Raw genomic sequence first — 10,743 nt, forward strand, 5'->3', positions numbered from 1 at the left:
TACGAATTGACTTAGGCACCAAATGACCCTCTCCTTCCCTACAGACTCACTCCGGGCGTAAAATCAGCAGAATACCTGGTAGTTTGTCTTGGTAGTTCTACTGCCCTCAGAAGGGGTGGCGGTTCTATCCCTGCAGAGGACATCACCTCTGGCAACCCCTAAGTTGTGGAATTTCACATTTCAGGAAATGTGAAAGAGGCACCTCTTTGCTATGGCTTGAGATGTATGTTTTCAGGATGCACACTAATCCTGTGCTTGTAGTTTGTTTTAACTGTTTTTAATACTATAAAAATTCCTTCCAGTAGCACCTTAAAGACCAACTAAGTTAGTTCTTGGTATGAGCTTTCGTGTGCATGCACACTTCTTCAGATACCATGCACACGAAAGCTCATACCAAGAACTAACTTAGTTGGTCTTTAAGGTGCTACTGGAAGGAATTTTTTTATTTTGACTATGGCAGACCAACATGGCTACCTATCTGTAACTGTTTTTAATACTGATTTTTTAAATTGTTGTCACCCACCCTGGGCCCTGTTAGTGAAGGGCAAGTAATAAATGTGGTTGTGATACTAGTAATAATAATAAGTCTGCATCTCAGAGGGTAGCTCACTAGGGAATGGCTGCTCAGGACTGCAGGTGACAGATGACTGATAACTATTTTATATGTTACAGTAGCTTAATGTGTTCCATCTCATTTGTACAATCAAGGAAGAGTTCTCAATTTGTTTTTAAAAAGCAAAAAACTATTGTTGGATTTCCCCCACTCCCTGCCGCCCCCTACAGTAATTTAAGACATTTGCTTGATGCGCACACAAATTATACATGAATTAATGTTTTCGACTGATCGTTTAGAAATGCTGAGTTATTTGTAGAAGCCAGGTGTAGGCTGCTCCCATCTTCTCTGAAAAGGAAATTGAAATAAAATCTATTATTGGAACAATGAAATTATTTAAAGCAGTATAGTTTGACCAAATGTTTTTAAAGGTTTATATTTTCATGGAGTCAGCGCCACCTGGTGAGAATTCATCAGCACCGAGTTAACAATGATAGCCAATTAAAAATGGCAAAAGGGAGCATTACCTGCACATAGGAGGCTACCTTAGACATGGTCAGAACATTGGTCAATCTAGCTCAGTAGTGACTGCACTATCTGGCAGTGGCTCAGGAGTTCCTCTCAGCCCTGCTTGGAGATGCTGGGGGTGAGTCAGGGGCCAGCAGCATCCGAAGCATGTGTGCTGCTGTTGAGTCACACAGCCCTTTCCCAAAGAACAGTAAATGCCAGTGAGAAGGGTTGCAGCCTAACCGCTACCCTGACTAGTTTGCCCTGCACATGAAATGTTTTCGTTTGGAGGGCTGTTCAGTCTTGTGAACCGCCATCTGCTTGAAGTGGTAGAGCACAGACACAGATTCCCAGGTTGCTAAGAATTAGGCCTACATTGCTGTGTGGATCCTGTATTCGCACACACTTAAAAAAACCCTGTAGGTTTCGGTGACAACCATTAATGTATGATATTAATATACCACCTGTCTGACTGGGTTGCCCTAGCCACACTGGGCGACTTCCAACAAATTAAAACATCACAGTAAAACATAAACCATTAAAAACTTCCCTCTACAGGGCTGCCTTCAGATGTCTTCTAGTTGTATAGTTCCTTCTTTATTTGACATCTGATGGGAGGGCGTTCCACAGGGCCGGTGCCACTGCTGAGAAGGCCCTCTGCCTGGTTCCCTGTAACCTCACTTCTCACAGGGAGGGAACCATCAGAAGGTCCTCAGTGTCCAATGGAGGTGGAAATGTTCCTTCAGGTATACAGGGCTAAAGGTGTTCAGGGCTTTACAGGTCAGCACCAACTTTTTCGTTTTGTTCCAGTGGTCCAAACCGTGGACATTACATCACCATTGTGAAGAGTCATGGTTTTTGGTTGCTGTTTGACGATGATATTGTAGAGGTATGTCTATATATTATGCCACCTTCTCACACTCTGGTGATAACTCTTACGGTGTCTTGGATGCAAGTCATTGTCACGACACATTATTTAGGCGTTTAACCTTCACTGGTGAAAAGTGAGCTGCTTTTACCAGTCCCATAAACACTTTTGGTGGATGGTTTTTTTGCTGTTGTTTTCTCATTCTTTTCCACTGATGGTCACAGTGGAGAATAAGGGTTAAAAAGAGTCGGGGAGAGAAAGAGTCTTAAGAGATCTGCCACTGGGTGCTTTTGCATAGCAACAAGTGCAGAAGTCCTGGATGGGCTTCATAAGTAAGCAAAGAGCAGGATGGGGAAGGGAAGGAGAAGGGAGGCAAAAATTAATAAAGTTCCATCTTGAAGGCTGGGGTTCAGTGCAGGTCCTGGAACAACTGAAGTCAACTGATACAGGTGGTGATGGTAATCATCTGCCCTGACTTGAAGGTGGTTGATATTGAAAAGTGATTAAATTATTACAGACTCTGTTGGTTGCCTTGTTAAAGGCAACAGCATAATTTTAAACGTCTCTTCTAACCATAGTGTGCAAACCCACTTCAAAGCATGTGTTCAATCTCTCATTTACAAAGGAATTGTGACTTGCATTTAAAATGGTTTACATAGATGCACAGGTAGTGCAAAATCCCAGTTAAATATCCAGAATAAAAGAGGATGATCACCCTGGAGTGGGGGAAAGGGAGGGACTGTTTCGTTCCTGTCCAGTTCCAGATTTGCCGACCAAAGTACCCATGTTACATCTGCACTTGAAAAAATTGATCCCATTTACTGTCCACTGTCTAGATCAGTGGTTCTCAATCTGTGGGTCCCCAGATATTGTTGTACTACAACTCCCATCATCCCTGACCACTGGTCATGCTGGCTAGGAATGATGAGAGTTGTAGTCCAACAACATCTGGGGACCCTCAGGTTGAGAAACACTGGTCTAGATCATGTTTTCTCTTCCCTGTTTGATTGGAGCAACATCTGTTGACGTCTAGACATAGCAGTCAATGGGTCAGAGTGCCGTCACTATTCACTGCTTTCCACCAGAGAGACAAAGGAGGCCATTTAGAAAAGACACTCTGAGTCAACACAGAACTTGTACTGCTAAGTTTCAAGGCTATGAAGATGTAACTTTTCCAAAAATACAGTATTGATCCTGCAGTATTCTTGATATTAGGGCAAGGAACATAAGGGTGTTGGTTGCCATGAGACTGATGTGTTTTCACTTCCAGAAGCCAATAGTTTCGCCAGCAGCGTCAAAGTGTTTATCAGATTGTGAAAAATAGCTGCGGAAACGGGAAGAAGTTGTTTTCATGCCCTGGCTATTTTTTCTTAAGAATTGTTGTTGAAAGGACTGGCAATGAAAATTGGAACCCATTTCCTTTTCAGTTCTTAGTCTGAAAGATTTTTTCATGTGTGGGGAAAGTTCTGTTTGTTTAAAGGAAAAGATATTGCAACCAAGCTGTGTGGTTAATTAAGTGGCTTATTGTTGGGTGGGGAGGGGAGCCCTCCACAATTTAGCCACTGGTCAGGGTTATGGGACCCCCAGGTTTCCCCTATCTGTTCTTAATTTTTATTACAGAATTAGTAATCAGCTGGTTGGTTGATGGGTTGTGGAAAGGCCTCTGCTCCCAGGGACCACAGTGTATTCTAGATCTGATGCCTATAACCCCATAGAGACAGAGCTTAGCCTCCTTTCTTTTCTCTTATATGGGTCTGTCTCCAAATCATTCGAGGACCACATCTTCCACGTTCCTTATCAAGCCATACGTACAGTGTGTACCCTTCCCTTTGCCGTGGCACCTGCCTACCTATCTTGAGTTCCCCATTGACATTTGTGGCATGGGTTGCTGCCAGTCTGGTCCCCTGGGGCTAGGTTGGTTCTGGGGTTCCCACTGGGGTGAGTCATCAGATCACTCTAGAGGACAGCTGTTCTTGCTCCCTTTTCTTTTAGAAATGGAATTCCGTGTTTCCAGGTATTCTTTGTCAGTGTTATAGTTTCTGTTAGGGTGTCATTGGCAAGTCTTGGTGCTCTAGAGTCACCATCTGGATCCTGCTCCACATTGAAAGTGACAAATGCCTGGATGGGATGGAAGAATCCTCCCACCACTGCCAGTCTGAGTCCTCAGAATCCCAGTTTCTGTCCCCAGATTTATGTGTCACCAATCAGTAACTGCAGCTGCTGTTTTATTGATGGCTACATATCCATCCAGGATCTGAGTTGGTCTCTGCTGGATTGCATTGGAATATATTGTATCCAGCTCCCCCAGTACTACTATAGCTGGGCTCCTGAACCACTTTTCTCAGGAATCCTTATCTTGGTATCAAACAGGTAGGGGTGCAATGGATCTCTTGAACCATTAGCCTCTGCTAGTGCATTTAAAGTCCCAGCAGACCTACCATGACTTTTCCACAGCCTCACTGCCCATGTGAGCCAGAAGACTGTTCATTCTGTCAGTGGCTCTATTTCCCTGGTTAGGGCCTGGATCTGAGTAGCTGTCATTGGTCTAATTCGAGTAATGACTTCTTGTTGCTGTATTATGAGCCCTGTGTTGGTTCATCTTTTCCCAGCTGCCTTTTCTGTTTTTCTTTGTGATGTTCTCTGAGTGCTCTCAATTTTTATTTAATCATCTTCTCCTTTTTCTCCCTAGTAACTTGCCTCCCAGCACCTGCTAGTATCTCCTGACGTGACTTGTTTGATTCCTCCTGAATTTGTTGGATGGCTTATATCATATCCTCTGCTACCCAGTTGATTCTGTTAAATCAGACATTGGTATCAGTTGCCTGCCTTCCATCATTACTCAGGACATTGAGAGCCTGGTTATACCTTCTGCTGTTTTTGTCCAGTCTTTGACTTGTTTTTGCTTTGGCCCAACAGGAGATTGGCAAGGATCTGAATCACAGGTCTGCTTCTGTGGTGCAATCATTGCAAGTCCCAAATGCCCATATCCCTTTTCACCTTCATATATGAACATTTCAAAGAATCATAGAAGTGTCACCTAGTACAACCCCTGCAATTCAGGAATCACAGCTACAGTATCCCTAGCAGAATGGCCATCCAACCTTTGTTTAAAAACCTCCATGGAAGGAGAACCCACCACCTTCTGAGGGAGTCTGTTCAACTGAACAGCTCTTAATGTGAGAAACTTCTTCTTAAGGTTTAGTCAGAATCTCATTCCGTGTTAATTTTAATCTATTGGTTTGGGTCCTACCCTCTGGAGCAGCTCACTCCATCTCCATCTTCCACATTACAACCCTTCAGATATTTGAAGACTGCTATCATACCCTCTCTCAATCTCCTCTCCTGCCCGCTAAACATACGCAACTCCCTCAACCGTTCCTCATAAGGCTTGGTTTCCAGACCTTTTGTTATCTTGGTTGCCTCCTCTGCACACCTTCCAGCTTGTCAATATCCTCCTTAAACTGTGGTGCCCAGAACTGGTTGGTGAGATCCAACTGTGCCTCCGGGTCCTAATATGTCTAATAAAGAATAGTGTTGGCTATGAGAAACAGTGCTCCCAAGTTTATTTAACACATCTTTTAAGAATATAAAACCTCAATATTGGTGGTACTTACTAATACAACATAGATTTGGACAGAAATGGAAACCCCAGCTTGGCAACCATGGGGCTTGATGAAAAGATGGGGCCACCATCACATCCACAGGTCTGCCTCTTGTGCTAGGGTAGAAGGCAGGGAACAGGGCAGGCAGACAGAATGCTGTGAACCTGAAGCTGGCATGGTTTTTTAATCCCAGATGAGTCTTGGTTGTATCATGTGCTGCTCTGGGTCCTGTGCATCCCAGGCTAACTCAGGCCCTTCACACACCTTGTTTCTGGGGTTTCCATCCATACATTTGCCCAATCCAGCCCACCCCCACCCCAGCGAAAAAGCCCACCCCCACCCCAGTGAAAAAAAGGGGGGCTGTTGGATTGTATCCATCAAACCCAAAATCTACTTTTGCACTGTAGATCAATACTAACAGCTTTCTTTATATTTTTGGGTTTTTGCCAATAATTGCCAGTTTCTGAAGAATTGTGCTAGCTATGATAAATTAAATGTCTGCTTGTTTTTTACCTATACATCCAAATGTTACCTTCCATTACCTTATGGGCCTTATCAATGAAATGGATTTAGCACTGGTGATAAATCCTCCTGTGGCGAAGTATCCTCCTCCAGACTCTCCTCTTCTACCGCCACAGGCAGCTGTCTCACCGGTTCCACAGAACCACACAAATCACTGGCCCTCCCCTTAGATTATTCTTCCCACCTGCCTCCTCTGCACACACATGCCCCTACTCCTCGGGCTCCTGCCCATCGCTGACATGGAGAATCTAAAGGAATGCATTTCCTTTAACTTTTTCAAATACTTTTAAATTAAATTGTAATAACAAGCAGGTTACAGGGAAAAAACATATGAAAGTAAAAAGTTTTTTTGTTTGTTTTTTAAAAAAGAAAAGATAAGCTGTCACGGTGCCAGTAAGTAACTATAAGGTAGAATTAATGCAATTTACTGTTGATAATAGACCATCTTAAGAGGGAAAGGATGCATGGTCTCTAATTACAAAGAGTTCCATAGCCTAAAGCAAAATACAGTGGTACCCTGGGTTACATATGCTTCAGGTTACAGATGCTTCAGGTTACAGACTCCGCTAACCCAGAAATAGTACCTCAGGTTAAGAACTTTACCTCAGGATGAGAACAGAAATCTCATGGCCGCGGCGCAGCAGCAGCGGGAGGCCCCATTAGCTAAAGTGGTACCTCAGGTTAAGAACAGTTTCAGGTTAAGAACAGACCTCCGGAACGAATTAAGTTCTTAACCCGAGGTACCACTGTAGCTTTTCTAAGATTATTTTCTAAGTTTCTATAGAAATTGAAAGCTTTTATATTTTAAAATGAGCCCCCTTTTTAATTAAAGTCCTGCTTGATTAATCAGTGGTACCTTTTTAGGCTAGGAAATATTTGTTTTTGAACATTTTTTGTCCTTCTGTAGTATACTTAGGGGTAATGTGTGGCTAATAATCCAAATTAAATAGCCAGTTGCATAATCCCAGTGAATTTTCCAAGTCTTTTAATTCTGATGCAGTCTCTCTGTGACCACCACCACCACCTCCCATAAATATTTTGCTGAATTTAAAGGGGGGGGGGAGACACTAAGTGAGATTCAACAGGTAGTGATGTTATTTCCCCCTCCTTAATCTTCTTGTTGTCTTAAATTGCAGAAAATTGATCCTAAAGCAATTGAAGAATTCTATGGAGTAACTCCGGACGGTTCCAAAAACTCAGAATCTGGATATATCCTCTTCTATGAATCAAGGCACTAAGTCAGTGCACTTTGAAGCATCTTGCATGTTTTCAGAAAAGGAACCAAGCCCCTGCTCAGATAGGACATTGTAATGATAGTAAAATCAATACCTCATCATTGCCATAGGACCGCAGGATGTCACCAGGACATAAACTGGGACATTTTCTCAAGGACAACAACTGCCATTAGCAAGAAGGCATCTTGCTTTGGATTTCTTTCTGGGCTATTTTATACTTGTTATCTTCCCAAATCTGTGTTACCTCTACTTGAAATATGCCTGCTTGAACATTCAAGAACCAAGGAATTTTTTGTTTTTGTTTTTCAGTAGCATTATACAGTTAGTTCATCACTCAGGGTTGATGGCCTGAGACTGTCCCTTGGTTTCTATTTCTCCTGTTTTTTTTCTGTATTCTAGCAGAATGATTTCAGTCTTCAGTGTCAGCTCAAGACCTGTTTTAGGGTGTGAGTTGCAGAAAGTTGCTGACTGCTATTGGTGGCCCAAAACAGGATTGCTGCCAGATTAAATTGTATTGGAAATATCATGCCTTTAATTCTGTGTGTGGCAAAAAAGAAAAGAAAAAGTTGTTCCTATAGTGTTGTGAATTTCCTCAAAGGGTAGCATCTTGATTTCAGACAACACTATTCTTATTCTTCATTTATCCCCACTTTGTTTTCCCCCAAAATCTTATTGAAATGTTGTTTTTATGTGTTTTATAATGTATTCGCTACTCAAAGCCGCAATATTGCAGAATCTAAAGGAGCAAAAAGTAGATGGAAGTCTTTGAGGACCTGTAAGCTGAATTGATTGTATTTCTTGGAGCTCTTATATAAGCCAAAAGTGCCCTCTACTGAAAATAGATATATTTGTTGTTTGTTTCAGCGTATAACAAACTCTACCCACACAAACAAAAAGGCAGTTTTTGGAATGAATCTACATTCTATAAGTACCTATTAAGAGGCAACACTAATTCTGAGAATTAATGAACAAATCATCCTTGTTTTGGAAACGGTGGGAGTTTAAGAAGAAATAACTGAGGTCAACATGTACCGATGCCTTGAGAAGTATCCAATTTAAGTGGATTTAAGTGGACCATGTATAATTGCCGAGTTCTTGATTGGCTGCTGCTTCAACAGAAAAACAAGGCTCATGAAGACTGAATTTCACTTAGTGTCTGTTTACCAGATCTGCTGCCCTTGTTTATCCTGCCACCTGAATTGGTCACCACTGTGCCTCCTGGGTGGGGTGGTCCAGGATCCAGTGACCAGTTTTGGCTATGGGGAGTCTTTGTTGTGCCTAAATTGGCATTCCCACCTGAAATGGCTTCCCAGCATGTTCAAGTGGAGGGAGACACTTTGAGCAGTCCTCTAAAAACATAAGGATTGCCTCCATTGTAGCAATGGGAAACATGCGCAGCAGCTCCTTGTAAGTGTTAGAGCACATGGAACTCTGTACTGGGACACGTGAGTGGAAATGGAGATTCAGCCTTCCATTTGGTTGTAACATTAAAGCCACCTCTGCTTGTCCCAAAGCAGCCCTCCGTATCATGCTCACTGTCAAGGAGGAGGAGATCTACTTAATTGCAAATCCATAACTTGTGCTCTGGCTCCCCCCCCCCAAAAAAACCCCAACCATTATGTGCAAACACCACGTCACATTCTCTTAATGTCTTCTTACGCAATTGTCTCCCCGGCAGAATTCTGCTAGCAACAAATTCTGCAATTAAAAACGGACAAACTGTCAGGTTTCAGTATTCACACTTCTACCACTTCAGGGAGAAAACTGATGTTGCCTAATATATTAATGCCAAAATATGCAAAAGTAATCTTTTCTTCAGAGGTTGTCATCACTAATAAAATAAGTCTTTGACAACTGGCTCTTGATAATGCATTACATGCGAATGTTCTCTTGGCTAGAAATCCACCCGTAAAGACCCAAAATGGGGCCGTTAAGCAAAGCCTGTCATCTTGTAGGTCTTCGGAGGAAGGTCACAGGTGTGAAGGCACGCACTAAACAGCAAATGGCAGCGTAATGTAGGAGAACATAAGGCAGAACATAGGACCACTCACTTCTATTTTGTATAATTGGTGATAATCCTTTTACAAATAAAATGCCTTGTAAGAAATAGAAAATATTAAGAGATATATATACTATAGATTAAAAGTGCACTTTTGCTACAGTTTCTATTGTGAAGAGAGTGGTTTGATGCTGCTTCTGTATAATTAAATGGCTGCCGAAATGTTTCCAATAAAAGATTGAGTATGGTGAAATGCATCAAATGTATGTGCATTGTTGCTGTTTTTAAATTGAATTTAAATGCTAGACTAGGGGATATGTTTATTCCATTTCTATCCTCTGAAAGGTGGTATGTGTGGTCTCCCTACCCGTTATACTTTTACAACAAGAACCCTGTGCTGAGATAAAGTGACTCATGCCAGTTATATATATTTATTTATTTATTTAGCACAATGTGTGTATTGCTTCCCTATAAATAAAACTTGTAAGTGGTTGACAAAACGGCAGAAAAAGTATAGATTAAAATTAGCAAAGGTGAAAGCCGTTTTTTAAAATTAGAAATTAAAGCTCATGGCAGCTTTTACGTGTCTGGGTAGGTTTGCCCAAACAGAGATTTTAGTATGTGCCAAAACAGATATAACAAAGGTGCCTGACTGATGCCAGTACAATGCCTCTCTGGGGAGAAAGCAACTTTTTGAACACAAATTACACTATCCATTAAAAAAACCACATTTGGTGGTGGTTTTCTACAAATTTTTGGGCAGTGTCAGGCAGTTCCCACTAGTTCTAAATGTATTGTACTCTGGTTTCTTGGGATTGCCAAGTGTTTAAGCAGAATGTAGAATTTTTCATCCCTTTTAAACAGACTGGGTAAAGTACAGTGTAGGGAGGGCCTGGACTTAGTAGCCTCTACTGCTGTAAGACATGCCATTAAGGTAAAACATGTCAAATCACATGGCAGGTTCATACAGGGTAGGTGGGGCCATGTACAAACCGAGTGGCAAATACGTGCAGATATGAGACTGCCTCAAATCAGGACAAATATGTACTGCCTAGCATTTCACTCTTAAGAGGCAATTTCTTAAGAGGCAGAGAGCTGGGCCTGGATAGCATGGTTGAATATTTTTTTTGTCTATGTGTCTCGTCTCTCCTGAGATTGTGAGTTAAGAGGTTGCAGTAGCCATTGCCAGAAGAATCATTTCTGCCAGTTCTGGTGGCATGCTGGCTGGGGGCAGTGATTAAACTCCTTTCAGCTGAAGCACAACAAACAGAAATTTGAGGTTTCTGTGCATTGCTGTTTGTTCTGATTCATCTTTAAAGAGCAGGTTTTCACAGGGAAAGCTCCAGAGCAAAAATGTGGGTGGGGGGCATTTGAATACAGAGCTTTAAATTGCCTGGAAAGCACAGAGGAGAGGTAGGTCTTGCCTGTGTAGCAAGTGCTAGCTTGCTCTGCTGCGT

General features: G+C 42.1%; 1 protein-coding gene across 4 annotated transcripts in view; it reads left to right on the plus strand.

Moving 5' to 3' along the window:
• LOC309523964 (ubiquitin carboxyl-terminal hydrolase 12-like) overlaps nt 1-9,552 on the plus strand; it is a 56,208-nt gene extending 46,656 nt beyond the window's left edge. For 3 of the 4 annotated variants that reach the window (XM_082208276.1, XM_082208275.1, XM_082208278.1), the window contains 2 exons: nt 1,871-1,949; nt 7,189-9,552. In XM_082208276.1, the coding sequence (XP_082064402.1) occupies nt 1,871-1,949; nt 7,189-7,290 (181 nt within the window). In that variant the 3' untranslated portion in view covers nt 7,291-9,552. The remainder of the gene's footprint in view (nt 1-1,870; nt 1,950-7,188) is intronic. The other variant, XM_082208277.1, reaches the window with a different exon arrangement.
• The last annotated feature ends 1,191 nt before the right edge of the window (nt 9,553-10,743 follow it).

Source organism: Podarcis vaucheri (assembly GCF_965113315.1).
Source record: "Podarcis vaucheri genome assembly, chromosome: Z".
NCBI classification, from domain to species: Eukaryota; Metazoa; Chordata; class Lepidosauria; order Squamata; family Lacertidae; genus Podarcis; species Podarcis vaucheri.